This window comes from Bubalus kerabau, chromosome 19 (assembly GCF_029407905.1).
Source record: "Bubalus kerabau isolate K-KA32 ecotype Philippines breed swamp buffalo chromosome 19, PCC_UOA_SB_1v2, whole genome shotgun sequence".
Lineage (NCBI taxonomy): Eukaryota > Metazoa > Chordata > Mammalia > Artiodactyla > Bovidae > Bubalus > Bubalus kerabau.
In genome coordinates, this window is record NC_073642.1 from 23032435 (window position 1) to 23048523 (window position 16089).

At 44.5% G+C, this 16089-nt stretch overlaps 1 protein-coding gene across 4 annotated transcripts in view; it reads right to left on the reverse strand.

Annotated features, from left to right (window-relative positions):
• Nucleotides 1-5355, reverse strand: part of SEC11A (SEC11 homolog A, signal peptidase complex subunit) — a 37457-nt gene extending 32102 nt beyond the window's left edge. The window contains exon 1 of one of the 4 annotated variants that reach the window (XM_055555506.1): nucleotides 5333-5355. Coding sequence is in view for 2 of the 4 variants with exons in the window: in XM_055555507.1 (XP_055411482.1) it covers nucleotides 491-541 (51 nt within the window). In the remaining 2 variants the exon portion in view is untranslated. The other 3 variants (XM_055555505.1, XM_055555507.1, XM_055555504.1) reach the window with 3 other exon arrangements.
• Between the last annotated feature and the right edge of the window lie 10734 nt (nucleotides 5356-16089).

The window sequence follows — 16089 nt, forward strand, 5'->3', positions numbered from 1 at the left end:
GAAGGTGGTTCCAGGAAGTCAGTACAGACCGCTGGGGCCCAGCTGTACAACGGGCTCAACGTAGAATGGCTTTTGTGGGGCCTATAACCGTCTCCCCGAGCATCCCAGAAGCCAGAGAAGCAGTGCACTACTAAACCCAGTTGCCGGAATCCATCGGAAGTCACTGCAATTGAAGTTTGCCGCCTTACCCAGTCTAACACATTAAGCAACCCCAACTCCCACTTACAAAGAGCCCTACGGTTTGCACTTGCTTCCCTGTCTCATTATGGGCAATGGAACGTGACGATCAGGCTTCCCGCTCCGCCCGGAGAAGGCCCAGTCTCAGCCAAGGGCTAAAACAGCGAGTGGATAAAGCTATCTCTGGACACAGAATCCACAAAGAGATGGAAGAGTCCAGGCGTCAGACCCACTCAGGCCCTCACACTGGGGCCCAGAGGTCCGCGGGGCAACAGTGGAAGGTACAAGGGGAACGGTGGGCGGCCAAGCTCACCTGCCGCTTGTTCATCCGCCGCACATCGTCCAAAAAATCTAGAGACAGCATGGCGGGGCCGGCGAGGGGACACGGGAAGAAGAGAGGGCGCGATGTGACCGGCGGAAGGAACGGCTGGCGCACGAGCCAAGCGCACACTGGACAGGACCCCGCGGTGCCCGCGCTTCCGCTTCCGGGGTGGAACCGGCGCGGCCCCGCCCCTTCAGCGCTACGAAGGGACAAAGGGACTCCCGACCAGCCTCCTGGCCTGGCCTCGCTGAAGGAGGCTCTCGTACCTCCTGGAGCTCGTCTGCTGAAGCCCACTTCCCGCGCTCATCCTCGCGGCCCCACACTGAGGTGGCCGCTCACGGTTAGATAGGAGACAACTTTGCAACCTCCGGAAGGCGGGACCTAGCGCACGCCTGGCCAATAGGGAACCGTGTCTCCGCGGGCAGAAACGGCCCCTGAGTGGCCCGCCTCAGTTCAAGCCCGGGCCGCGAGTCTGGGTGTGGCGCTAGACTTGTCCTGAGCTCCGGGAAACTGACGACTGAGGTATTTCCATAAGTGCTACTGGGTTAGGGCGGAGGCTGTGACTTTCAGAGCACTGCCTGAAGCTTTCAGGAGTTTAAGAAGCTCTTAGTTGCAGAGAAAATCTGATAGTATTAGAAAACAACCAAACCCAGAAGTGAGAGGAAAACAAGAGGAGAAGATTGCCAAACCATTGGGGCTTCCCTGGTAGCTCAGATGGTAAAGAATCTGCCTGCAATGCGGAGACCTGGGTTTGATGCCTGGGTCAGGAAAATCCCCTGGAGAAAAGAATGGCTGCCCACTCCAGTGTTGCTTAGAGAATCCCATGGACAGAGGACCCTGGCGGGCTACAGTCTACGGGGTCCCAAAGAGTCAGACACGACTGAGCACCTAATGGATGACGGGTGGATTCATCAACTTATAAAGGGATGAACAAAATATGGTATATCCATACAATTGAATATTATTTAGAAACAGAAATATTTTGACATAGATGAACCTTTAAAAGTATTAGATTCTGAAAACATTGGTTCTTAATGAAAGAAGCCAATCACCAACGACCATGAATTTTATGTAAAATGTCCGGAATAGCCAAATCCATAAAGACAAAAAGCAGTGGCTGCAGAGGTCTGGGAGGGTTAGGTAAAGTGGGAGGTGATGCTAGTGGGTATGGGGTTTCTTTTGGGGGGGGTGGGGAGATGTTGAAAATGTTCCAAAATTGATTGTGGTGATAGTTATACAATTCTCAATTGAGTTCAGTTCAGTTCAGTCACTAAGTCGTGTCCCACTCTTTGCGACCCCATAAATCACAGCGCGCCAGGCCTCCCTGTCCATCACCAACTCTCGGAGTTCACAGAGACTCATGTCCATCGAGTTGGTGATGCCATCTCATCCTCTGTCGTCCCCTTCTCCTGCCCCCAATCCCTCCCACCATCAGGGTCTTTTCCAGTGAGTCAACTCTTCACATGAGGTGGCCAAAGTATTGGAGTTTCAGCTTTAGCATCAGACCTTCCAATGAACACCCAGGACTAATCTTCTTAGGAATGGACTGGTTGGATCTCCTTGCAGTCCAAGGGACTCTCAAGAGTCTTCTCCAACACCACAGTTCAAAAGCATCAGTTCTAAGGCGCTCAGCTTTCTTCACCGTCCAACTCTCACATCCATACATGACCACTGGAAAAACCATAGCCTTGACTAGACGGACCTTTGTTGACAAAGTAATGTCTCTGCTTTTGAATATGCTATCTAGGTTGGTCATAACTTTGCTTCCAAGGAGTAAGCATCTTTTAATTCATGGCTGCAGTCACCATCTGCATTGATTTTGGAGCACAAAAAAATAATGTCTGACACTGTTTCCCCATCTATTTTCCATGAAGTGATGGGACCAGATGCCATGATCTTAGTTTTCTGAATGTTGAGCTTTAAGCCAACTTTTTCACTCTCCACTTTCACTTTCATCAAGAGGCTTTTTAGTTCCTCTTCACTTTCTGCCATAAGGGTGGTGTCATCTGCATATCTGAGCTTATTGATATTTCTCCCGGCAATCTTGATTCCAGCTTGTGCTTCCAGCCCAGCGTTTCTCATGACGTACTGTGCATATAAGTTAAATAAGCAGGGTGACAATATACAGCCTTGACATACTCCTTTACCTATTTGGAAGCAGTCTGTTGTTCCATGTCCAGTTCTAACTGTTGCTTCCTGACCTGCATATAGGTTTCTCATGAGGCAGGTCAGGTGGTCTGGTATGCCCATCTCTTGAAGAATTTTCCACAGTTTTATTGTGATCCACACAGTCAAAGGCTTTGGCATAGTCAATAAAGCAGAAATAGATATTTTTCTGGAACTCTCTTGCTTTTTCCATGATCTACGGGTGTTGGCAATTTGATCTCTAGTTCCTCTGCCTTTTCTAAAACCAGCTTGAACATCCAGAAGTTCACGCTTCATGTACTGCTGAAGCCTGGCTTAGAGAATTTTGAGCATTACTTTACTAGCGTGTGGAGAAGGCAATGGCACCCCACTCCAGTACTCTTGCCTGGAAAATCCCATGGATGGAGGAGCCTGGAAGGCTGCAATCCATGGGGTCGCTGAGGGTCGGACATGACTGAGCGACTTCACTTTCACTTTTCACTTTCATGCATTGCAGAAGGAAATGGCAACCCACTCCAGCATTCTTGCCTGGAGAATCCCAGGGACAGGGGAGCCTGGTGGGCTGCTGTCTACGGGGTCGCACAGAGTCGGACACGACTCAAGTGACTTAGCAGTTACTAGCATGTGAGATGAGTGCCATTGTGCGGTAGTTTGAGCATTCTTTGGCATTGGCATGAAAACTGACCTTTTCCAGTCCTGTGGCCACTGCTGAGTTTTCCAAATTTGCTGGCATATTGAGTGCAGCACTTTCATAGCATCATCTTTCAAGATTTGAAATAGTTCAACTGGAATTCCATCACCTCCACTAGCTTTGTTCATAGTGATGCTTTCTAAGGCCCACTTGACTTCACATTCCAGGATGTCTGTCTCTAGGTGAGTGATCACACTATCCTGATTATCTTGGTTGTGAAGCTCTTTTTTGTACAGTTCTTGTGTGTATTCTTGCCACCTCTTCTTAATATCTTCTGCTTCTGTTAGGTCCATACCATTTCTGTCCTTTATCGAGCCCATCTTTGCATGAAATGTTCCCTTGGTATCTCTAATTTTCTTGAAGAGATCTCTAGTCTTTCCCATTCTGTTGTTTTCCTCTATTTCTTTGCATTGATTGCTGAGGAAGGCTTTCTTATCTCTCCTTGCTATTCTTTGGAACTCTGCATTCAGATGCTTATATCTATCTTTTTCTCCTTTGCTTTTCACTTCTCTTCTTTTCACAGCTATTTGTAAGGCCTCCTCAGACAGCCTTTTTTTTTTTTTTTTTTTTTGGCATTTCTTTTCCATGGGGATGATCTTGATCCCTGTCTCCTGTACAATGTCATGAACTTCCATCCATAGTTCATCAGGCACTCTATCTATCAGATCTAGTCCCTTAAATCTATTTCTCACTTCCACTGTATAATCATAAGGGATTTGATTTAGGTCATACCTGAATGGTCTAGTGGTTTTTCCTACTTTCTTCATTTTAAGTCTGAATTCGGCAATAAAGAGTTCATGATCTGAGCCACAGTCAGCTCCTTGTCTTGTTTTTGCTGACCATATAGAGCTTCTCCATCTTTGGCTGCAAAGAATATAATCAATCTGATTTTGGTGTTGACCATCTGGTGATGTCCATTTGTAGAGTCTTCTCTTGTGTTGTTGGAAGAGAGTGTTTGCTATGACCAGTATGTTCTCTTGGCAAAACTCTATTAGCCTTTGCCCTGCTTCATTCCATACTCCATGGCCAAATTTGCCTGTTACCCCAGGTGTTTCTTGACTTCCTACTTTTGCATTCCAGTCCCCTATAATGAAAAGAACATCTTTTTTGTGTTAATTCTAAAAGGTCTTGTAGGTCTTCATAGAACCATTCAACTTCAGCTTCTTCAGCGTTACTGGTTGGGACATAGGCTTGGATTACCGTGATATTGAATAGTTTGCCTTGGAAATGAACAGAGATCATTCTGTCATTTTTGAGATTGCATCCAAGTACTGCATTTCGGACTCTTTTGTTGACCATGATGCCTACTCCATTTCTTCTAAGGGATTCCTGCCCACAGTAGTAGATATAATGGTCATCTGAGTTAAATTCACCCATTCCAGTCCATTTCAGTTCGCTGATTCCTAGAATGTCGACGTTCACTCTTGCCATCTCCTGTTTGACCACTTCCAATTTGCCTTGATTCATGGACCTGACATTCAGGTTCCTATGCAATATTGCTCTTTACAGCATCAGACCTTGCGTCTATCACCAGTCACATCCACAACTAATATTGTTTTTGCTTTGGCTCCATCCCTTCATTCTTTCTGGAGTTATTTCTCCACTGATCTCCAGTAGCATATTGGGCACCTACCGATCTGGGGAGTTCCTATTTCAGTATCCTATCATTTTGCCTTTTCATACTGTTCATGGGGTTCTCAAGGCAAGAATACTGAAGTGGTTTGCCATTCCCTTCTCCAGTGGACCACATTCTGTCAGACCTCTCCACCATGACCTGCCCGTCTTGGGTGGCCCCACACGGCTTGGCTTAGTTTCATTGAGTTAGACAAGGCTGTGGTCCGTGTGATCAGATTGGCTAGTTTTCTGTGATTATGGTTTCAGTGTCTGTCCTCTGTTGCTCTCTCGCAGCACCTACCGTCTTACTTGGGTTTCTCTTACCTTGGACATGGGGTATCTCTTCATGGCTGCTCCAGCAAAGCGCAGCTACTGTTCCTTACCTTGAACGAGGGGTATCTCCTCACGGCCGCCCCTCCTGACCTTGAATGTGGAGTAGCTCCTCACTGAATTGTATACTTCAAATTGGTGAGCTGTATGGTATGTGAATTATATCACAATAAAGCTGTTGCAAAAAAGAAAAAAGAACCATTGACTTCTTGTTCGTTGTTAAATTTCCAGTGGCGAATGCACAACCTGACAAACATTGGGCACCCAACAAATATTTGTTGAATTTAAAATATGTGTGTGTGTTGGGTATCTCCAGCTATTGTACATAGATAAACCACACCTATTGAGTCAAAATATGAACCCCTGATTTCTCAAAATTAGGAAGGCCTGTGGAGGAAAATAGACATAAGCTCCATGAAGGCAAGGACCTTTTCTTGTCCATTCATCTCTCCCCAGTCTTCTTAACAGTACCTAACTTTCTCCATATGTGTTTTTTTTTAATTTATTTACTTAATGTATTTTTGGTTGCACTGTGTCTTCGTTGCTGGGCACAGGCTTTGTGTAGTTGCAGCCAGCAGGGGCTACTCTAGTTTCAGAGCATGGGCTCAAGGGTACGAGGGCTCAGTAGTTGTAATATAGGGGATTATTTGTCCCATGGCATGTGGAATTTAATTCCCTGACCAGGGATCACACCTGGGCCCCCTGCATGGGGATCATGGAGTCTTGGCCACTGGACCACTGGGGAAGTACCCTACTTTATGAACTTTAAATGTCAGACTAATTATGATTTTCTCAGAAATCATGTTGCATCTCAATAGTCATTTCACTCTTTAGATTGTGTTTGCTCTATAGTTTGTCTCAGCTAATGTTCAGTTGGTAGGATGCAGTTACTGTAATGTATTGTTTGATGATAAGTGTTTAGTTTATGTGTTAAATTTGAAATTTCACTGTATTACATTTTATTTTCAACTAACAAAAATGCTCATTAATTCAAATCAGTTAGTTTAAAGTTAATTAAATCAGAATGCTGAATATGTTCAAACTCAGAAAAAAAGTTGTAAATGAAACATTGCCCAGGAATCCAGTGCAAATATATATACTGGGTGAATCTGACTGCACTGGGACTGGGTAACCCACAAGTGTAATGAATTATGATGAGCAGCTGAAAAAGAACGGTGCTAATAGACATATGATAAGCCTCTAAGAAGTATGTTTTATTAAACTGGCAGTAGAAAACAAACGTATGGTTACAAGCGGGGAAAAGAAAGCAAGAGGGATAAATTGGGAGATGCGGATTGCCATGTACACACCACTATATATAAAATAGATAACTAATAAGGACCTACTGTATAGCACAGGGAACTCTGCTTAATACGCTAATGACTTATATGGGAAAAGAATCTAAAAAAGAATTATCTACTCTTTTGTATGTTGTATATGTATAATGGGTTCACTTTGCTGTACACCTAAAACAAACACAATATTGTAAATTAACTATACTCTAATTTTTACATTTTTTTTATACTCTAATGAAAATGTTTAAAAAAGATAAACTGGTTGTCTATTTGCCCCTGGTTCCCAGTGCATCACGTGTGTTTCATTCCATAGCTTATGAGATTTGGTCAAAACAGTGTCAACTAAGTCTGTGAGATTTTAGTCCCTTTTTTTTTTAATGGCCAATCTGATAACCAAAAAACCTTTTTCTAGAGGAAGAAAAACCCACAAAATAATACTGTCTAATATAACTTTGATAAAATTTCTCACTAAAGATCAAAACTATAAAGCTATACTTTGAAGCTATGCTTTTTATAGCCAAAACAGGTACAGGTCACATTTTTGCCAAAAAGGCTTTAAAGTCAGTCACAATGTTAATGATTAATAATAGCTCAGTAAGAAAACTAAATAAGATTTTGGCAAAATTCCTTTATCAAAAGATATTGTTGAAAGAAACAGATACCGTTGGACATTGCATAATATCCATGGCATATAAAGTAGACAAACACATTGTCTGGAGTTGCCTAGGGCTGCTGGAGAAAGCCATCCTACTGTGGCAGGTCCTGGAAACCTAGCACACCCTTTTCCCCTCATTTTCATTGATCTGATGAATTAGTTATCTATTTCTGTATAACAAATCACCCCCAAACCTAGCAACTTAAAACAAGAAACATTATCTCTGTTTCTGTGGGTCAGAAATTTGGGACCGCCCTCACCTACCAGTGGTTTAGGTTCAAAGTCCCTCCAAAAGTTACAGTCAAACTATCCAGAGGGGCTGCCGTCTCGTCTGAAGGCTTAACCGAGGGAGGGTCTGCTCCATGCTCACTCATGTAATTGTTGGTAGGTCTTGGTTATTCCTGGGCCATTGGAGTGAAGCCTCAGTTCCTACTTGGCTGTTTCCCATAGGTCTTCTTCAATTGCTTGCCATGTGGACCTCTCTTTAGGGCAGCTTACAACATGGCAGCTAACTTCTATCAGAGTGAATGATCCAAGAGAGAAAAGAATGAATCCAGGATAACCAACTTATCCTGATTTTCCTGGGTTTTGCACTGAAATTCATTTATTTGGCTTCACTGTGTCTTAGTTGTGGCATGTGAGATCTAGCTCCCTGACTGAGGATAGAACCAGGGCCCCCTACAATGGGAGCTTGGAGTCTTAGCCCCTGGACCACCAGAGAAGTCCCCTACGTTATTAATATCTCTCTTTGACCACTTTCTTCATTCCCACTGTCACTACCTTGGTTCATGGTACTTTCACTTATCCTGATTATTGCAGTGAAGCCCTAATCTGTCTTCCGACCTGCAGTCTTGCTCCAGGTCTTGGCTTACTCCAATCTACCCTCCACACTGCAGCCAGAGTGATTTATCCAAGCCATTAATTTGGTGATGTTACTTTCTTACATAAAATCTTTCAGTAGATCCTCCTGACTCGCAGGATATGTCAAATTCCTTAGCATGCTACAAAAGACACTTTGTGATCTGGCCCCTTTCTCCCTCTCCCTTCCCTGAATGCCACATGCTCTCACTTTTGTGTAAGTTGCCTCCTCTGCCTGAAAAGAGATGCCTCCTCCATCTCACCCCAACATTTTTTTTTTTAAGTTTTTTTTTTTCTTTTGGCTGTGCTGGGTCTTCTCTAGTTACGCTGATTCGTGGTTACTCTAGTTGCCATAAGAGGGCTTCTCATTGCGGTGCCTTCTCTTGTTGAGGAGCATGGGCTCAAGAGCCGGGCTCAGTGGTTGTGGCGCATGGATTTAGTTGCTCTGGGGACATGTGGGATCTTCCCAGAACAGGGATCAAACCCTGCACTAGCAGATTTGCAGGCAAGAATCTGCAGGCAAGCAGATTCTTTAACCACTAGACCACCAGGAAAGCCCACCCCAGCACTTTTTATTCCTCCTTGCCTTTCAGATTCAAGTCATTTACCACCTTCTCTGGGAAGCCTTCACTGCACTTCTGTTTGCATTCTTACCATCATTTGTGTATTGTGTAGTTGCACATTGTGTATCTGTTGCTCTCACCAGACTCTGAGTTTCCTGGGGGCAAGAGCTTTAAAGCTTATCTTTTTACTCCCAACTTCTTAGGTGAAACAAACACAAAAGAAAGATTGTCAAATGAATGAATGGAGGCCCAGCCCTTCCAGAGACAGATGGATCAAGGATGACTTTAAGGATAGGATTACCCTCACTCAGATTCACAGTGTGTGCTCAAGGCTGAAAGTGGATTTATTGAAATAAAAAGCAGAAGATATAGGGAACTTCCCTGGTGGTCCAGTGGTTAAGACTCCATGCTTCTGTATGGAGTGGCTGAATCCCTTCTCTGTGTACCTGAAACTATCACAACATTGTTAATCAGCTATATCCCAATACAAAATAAAAAGTTAAAAAAATAAAAATGCTAAAAAAAAAAAAAAGCCAAATACTCTTGTACTTCCACTTCAGGGGGCACAGATTCCATCCCTGATCAGGGAGCTAGATCCCACATGTCACATGGCATGGCCAAAAAAAAAACCTAGAAGATATAGCCCTCGTTCTTGAAGGGTTTTCAGTATCATTTGCAGCAGCAGAAGAAAAAGGTATCTATTATGAAAGGAAACAAGCTAGATATAACTGCTAGCCTATACATGCTATTGAAACTCATAGAAGAAAGACTCTTTCAGGCACGGCCTTAGTCAAAGGAGATTCTTGAGGGAAGCTGGACCACAGCTAGGTCAGCTTTGTATTGTAATAAAGGAAGCATAATGTCCAGCACAGGTTAGAAATGGGGTTAGGTGTGGGGAGATGGCTAACTCCCGATTTTCATTCCTTGGGAGCTTACAGTTTTGAATAAAAGGGAGGCTCAGTAAGAAATAATTGGGATGAAAAGAATCCGTTAGGAAGGAAGAGGACCTGAAGAGATTAATGTAAACTGGGTGGATCTGGAAAGGCTTAATGAGGCTTCCCTGCAGTGTTGGGATAGAAACAGTACCTCTTATGAAAATAATTCAGATATTTAGGACAGGTCATACCACACTACATAAGATGTGAAGCCTCGGGAATGAACTTTCCCAAATATGGGTCTCTGACTTGCTATTTTCTCTGCCCACCGGACTGCCAATCTTTCCAAACACCTAAGTCTTCTGGACCCCATCAATCACAATGGCATGTCTGGTATTTTTCTTTACATATATTCTGCTGGCCTGCCTGAAGGAAACATAGAGTATAAGTCAGGCCCATTTAACTTTTTCTTTGCTTGGTTTTGGGGGGTTTTGTTTGTTTATTTGGCTGCACTGGATCTTAGTTGCGGCATGCAGGATCATTCGAACTCTTAGTTTCGGCGAGTGGTGTTTAGTTCCCTGACCAGAGCTCCAACCCAGGCCCCCTGCATTGGGAGCACAGAGTCTTAGCCACTGGACCACCAGGAAAGTCCAAGATCCACTCGACTTTGAATCACAAATTAATCCACTCACTGGCTGTGTGACCTTGGGCCAATTAATTAACTATTTTTATCCTCACTTTTCTGGCATGTAAAATGGGGAATAAAAATCATTTCATCATTCGAAGATTACACAAGATCGTACATGTTGCTAATGCTGTTTGCACAATGGATGACAAATGCTAAGTGGGCAATAAATGCTAATAATTATTAAAAACAGGAAGTGGATTCAGCTGATATCCAAATGCTCAGGCCTAAGAAAGCCTGTCATTATATAATTGAACCTCGGTAAGTCACTTCTATACAAATCAAGGGTGTTTACCAGCAGAAGCAAAGGTGACGCCATTTTGGAAAACTCTATTCAAGAAAAAAAAAAAAAGCTATGATCTCACCCAGTTTTCTTTGACCATCCCCCAGTGAAGGAAGTGGTGGGTATAAGGAGAAGGTCTCCCTGTGACCCTGACAGGAAAGGAAGTGGCCCCGGGCATATTGGGTAGGCTAGTGCCCAGGTCACACTGGATGTCTAGCTCTTCCCCAGTGCCACCTCCCAAAAGGATCTATCTGGGTTTGCTGAGGGGGGACCCATACACCCCACCTCCCCAAGATCAGGTCAGAGGCTAAAGAAATGGGACTTTCTGCCCACCAACCCAGTGGCTACAGACATCAGAAACTATGGTTTCAAAGTGTCTGCTGGGATTCCCCTGGTGGTCCAGTGTCTAAGACTCCCTGCTTCCAATGCAAGAGCCCTGGGGTTCGATCCCTGGTCAGGCAGCTAAATCCCACATGCTGCATTTAAGACCTAGTGCAGCCAAAGAAATAAACAATTAATAATAATAAAGTAATTGTAACTATTTAAAAAAAATAGTAATGAAATAGCTCTGTGTAACATGAGACATCAGAAAGAAGTATCACTCCCCCAAATCAAAGGTGTCTTCTGTGTAGAGAGTATTACTAGGGTCACTCAAGTCTCCCTGGGTGAGTTTCAGAGAGCTCTCTTTAAAAAGTCCTGGACAGCTGCAGGGGCAGCTGGGAGAAGGAAGCTCGGCTTTCCGGACTGGTATGTGTGTGCAAGTGGTGGGGGGTGGGGGGCATCAATTTCCTGTTTGGCCATTGTGCTTTGGCTAAAAGGAGAAAGGGGCCTTGCTGTTTGCTTTTTAGTTCTTAGAGAGGAGAAAGCCATGGGTTTTTTGTTGTTTGTTTGGTTTTAATTTTTTATTATATATATAAATGTGCTTCCCAGGTGGTGCTAGTGGTAAAGAACCCCTGGGCCAACGAAATAGACATAAGAGATTTCGGTTCCATCCCTGAGTTGGGAAGATCCCCTGCAGGAGGGTGTGGCAACCTGCCCCAGTATCTTGCCTGACAAATCCCACAGAGGAGCTTGGCGGGCTGCAGTTCATAGAGTCACAGAGTCAGACATGACTGAAGTTACTTGGCACACATATATGTACATATACATATACACACACATTTAAAATATTTATTCATTCGGCTGCAAACGGTCTTAGTTGTGGCATGGAGGACCTTTGCGACATGTGAACTCTTGGTTGCAGCATGTGGGATCCAGTTCCCTGACCAGGGATCAAAGCCAGGTCCCCTGCGTTGGCAGCGTGGAGTCTCAGCCACTGGACCACCAAAGAAGTCCTGCCATGTTGTGAACGTGGAGGTCTTGTGTGTGAAGGGAGGAGAGTAAGGGGGGCAGCCAACCATAGCCCCTCCCCCTTACTGGGGCTTCCACCCACTCAGTTGTCACTGATGAATTATCTCTAGAGCTTTTGCATCTTGTAGCTAATGACAGGGGTTAGCTCCTCTTGGTAGCTTAGGGATCCTGTGGGAATCTGTTGAGGCAATAAATCACTACTGGAAATGTGGTTTGTGTAAATTTGGATTTGAATATAATGTTTGCTTAATGTAACCACATGCAAAGAAATGATCATTAGCAATCATTCCTACATGCACTCAAGCATTAAAAAACATTAACCTAAAGGCTACTTTGAGTGCTGAAACTCAGTATGCTTTGGCCACTGCCTCCCTGATCTCTGATTCCTTGCCAATCCTTCACCCTACAATCCAGGCCTATGAGAACACTTGCTGCCCCAGGATGTCATAGAGCGGTTAATGAAGTCAGTTCTGGACCAAACTGCTGTACCTTTTACAAACTACGCGACTATAGGCAAGTTATTTTAACTTCTTTGTGCCTCAGTTTCCTTATCTGTAAACAGGGATTGTGGTATCAAGGTGTGTTTTTTTTTTTATGAAGATAAAGATTTCACATGCATCGGGGCAACTAAGCCTATGAGGTTGCAATGATTGAGCCCATGCACCTAGAGCCCGTGCTCTGCAACAGGGGAAGCTGCTACAGTGAGAAGAAGGCTCGACACAACCACAGAGAGTCCAAGCACAACAACAAAGACCCAGCACAACCCCAAAACAAGGTCAAGTGAGCTAAGAATGTAAATCACTAGAACAGTGAAAGTGTTGCTCTCTCAAAGTGTCTGAATCTGTGACCTGATGGACTGTAGCCCGCAAGGCTCCTCTGTCCAGGCAAGAATACTGGAATGTGTTGCCATGCCCCTCTCCAGGGGATCTTCCCAACCCAGGGATCAAACTCAGGTCTCTGGCATTGCAGAAAGATTCTTTACCATCTGAGCCACCAGGGAAGCCCCAGAATAGTACCTGACACTTAGTAAATAATATTTATTGGGGTTTCCCTGGTGGTTCAGTAGTTGGTAGTCCACCTTGCAATGCAGGGGACACCAGTTCCATCTCTGGTCTGAATGGATTTCCCCAGGTGCCTGTGTGCCGCATCTACTAAGCCTGCAGTCTGCAACAGGAAAAAGTCACTGTAACGAGAAGCCTGTTCGTCGAAACTAGGAAAAGCCCACATGCAGCAACAAAGACCCAGTGCAGCCAAATAAATAAATTGTTGTTCAGTCACTCAATGAGTCCGCTCTTCATTGGAAGGGCTGATGCTGAAGCTGAAACTCCAATACTTTGGCCACCTAATGCGTAGAATTGACTCATTTGAAAAGACCCTGATGCTGGGAAAGATTGAAGGCGGGAGGAGAAGGGGACGACAGAGGATGAGATGGGTGGATGGCATCACTGACTCAATGGACATGAGTTTGAGTAAGCTCCGGGAGTTGGTGATGGACAGGGAGGCCTGGCGTGCTGCAGTCCATGGGGTCGCAAAGAGTCAGACACCACTGAGCGACTGAACTGAACTAAAGTCAGCTTCAGCATTGGTCCTTCCAATGAATATTCAGGGTTGATTTCCTTTAAGATTGACTGGTTTGATAATAAATAATTATCATTGTTAGGATGTACTTCCACATGGAGGCCTGAAAAGCTCCTACTTCTTCCAGACCTTGTTTAAGTGTCATCTGCTCTGTGAAGCCTGCTTAGACCTCCCCGGGGCAAAATTAACATGCCTTCATTAGTTCCACTGCCGTATTTTATATGTCCTTTTATCTGTCCTTTGGTACACTGAACTTCAATCATGCCCAATTATCTGAATCAAATGTACGGTTTCAAGGCCTGATATAATCCGGAAAAAGAATAGTCACTGTGGGAGAAATTCTTGCTTTTTTAAAGAAGAGATTGTTAACCCACGTGAGTCTGTAACTAGGAAAGTTGAATTGAACGGGTGGAGGAATACTTTTGGGGTAGAGTACTTCCTGGGCTGGGCCTGCCCTATTCCAGATTTGTCAACATCCTGCCTTCCAACTCCTTCCAGCTGCTATCTAGACTGCCTAGAGAAAAATGCACCATACCAGCCTTACCTCTCACCCTGGAGGCCTCAGCTGTACCCAGCTTCTTTCAGTTCCACAAAAGGATGCCAGGCCTCCCCTACCTCTGCTGTTTCTGCCTCGAGCGTTTTCAAGCCCTCTCTTCTCCCTTTTCCTAGCTGTTCTTTAGGCAATCTTTGTCCCCTCCTCCACCCCAAAGGCTTTCTCTTATCTCTCCAAGATGGCTCAAATTATTCTACCAAGTAAAGATCCCTTGCAGTCAGAAATGGCAACCCACTCCAGCATTCATGCCTGCAGAATCCCATGGACAGAGGAGCCTGGTGGGCTACAGTCCATAGGGGTGCAAAAGAGACACGACTGAGCCATTGAGAGAGAGAGGAAAGCAGCCACTCAGACCTTCATATTTCCCCTATCACAACATTTACTACATTTTATTAATATGTTAATTGTTTGCCTGGCTTTTCTGCAGAGTTGTAGGTTTCACAAGCTAGAAAATATGCCTGTAAAAGTAGCCCTGGGCCCAACCGACCCATAGTTGATGTTTAATAACTGTTGTTAAGAGCAAAAAGAAAGAAACGAACAAGTGAACAGAAGGAATGAACATCTGGCAGCTGCCGCCTGCATGCATTCCCTGCCTCGTTAGCTTCCCAAGGGATTCTGTGCAGCTTGGGGCTAAGCAAACAACAAACAAACACTAAAGCCATCTCTTGGGGATAGAAAGAGAGCTGTATGTGTGTAAGTCACTCTGTCGTGTCCAACTCTTGGCAACCCCATGAACTGTAGCCTGCCAGGCTCCCCGTCCATGGAATTCTCCAGGCCAGAATACTGGAGTGGGTAGCCGTTCCCTTCTCCAGGGGATCTTTCCAACTCAAGGATGGAACCCAGGTCTCCCGCTTTGCAGGCGGATTCTTTACTGTCTGAGCCACCAGGGAAGCCACCAGGAAAGCTGAACCTCAAACATTTAAAATTTCAAACTGGAGAGTCTCAGAATATGAATTTTCACCCACTTCCTTCGTAATTCAGCCCTACCTAATTTAACATGTTTTCAAGGAAAGAAAGAAAAGAAAAATATATAGACAAAATACTTCAATGTCATAATGCTGAGTATGATTTTCTCTAAGCCAGGGCTAAGGATACAAGGTCCACGGAGCACCTGAAACGGGGTCAGTCTAAACTGAGATATACTGCAAGTAAAAAATACGTGCTAGATCTGGAAGACTCAGGATGAAAAAAATAAATGTAAGCTGTTGGTTCTCTTGGTTATAAGTTGAAATGATAACACTTTTAATATATTGAATTAAATAAAATGCATTAATTTTAATTTCACTTATTTCTTTTCACTTTTTAAGATGGCTCAGTTGTGCCCAACTTTTTGAAGCTCTTTGGATTGTAGTCCACCAGGCTCCTTTGTCCAGTGGATTTTTCAGGCAAGAATACTGGAGTGGGTTGCCATGCTCTTCTCCAGGGGATCTTCCAGACCCAGGGATTGAACCCGCATGTCCTGTATCTCCTGCATTGCAGGCTGACTCTTTATCAGCTGAGCCATCGGGGAAGGCCCAAGATGGCTACCAGATAATTTAAAATTGCATTTGTGTGCATGGAGAGGTTAATTCTCAAACTAGGTCAGGTGGCTACCTCTTTTCTGCTCAGATCTGCTTTTCCAGTCCTTTCCTGGTCTATGAAATGCCCTTGAACCCTGGCATTTTCTCTCCACTGCCTTTGGTGTGACCTCTGGGGCTGCAACTTTGGTGTGGCAACAGGTTCTGTGCCCTGTGTCCTGACCTTGGAGCCTATGCGCCCAGTTTGCTCACCAAAGCCCTCACCCTGGCTGGAGCCTGTGACCTGACCATGCAACTACATAGTTACCTCTGGCGTAAGGCTTGGTTTTAGTTTACTTTGTTTTTGTTTGGCAAAAAGAAATGAAATCTGTTTTTTCTTTTTCTTTTTGTTTATTTATATGGCTTTGCTGGGTCTTAGTCGTGGCACCCAGGATCTTTCAGTTGTGGCATGCAGGATCACTGTTTTTTTTTTGTTTTTGTTTAGTTGTGGCATTTGAGATCTAGTTCCCAGACCAGGAATCAAACCCTCATCCCCTGCATTGGAAGGGAGAGTCTTAGCCACTGCCTGGGGAAGTACTGAGATCTATTCTTTCTTTAG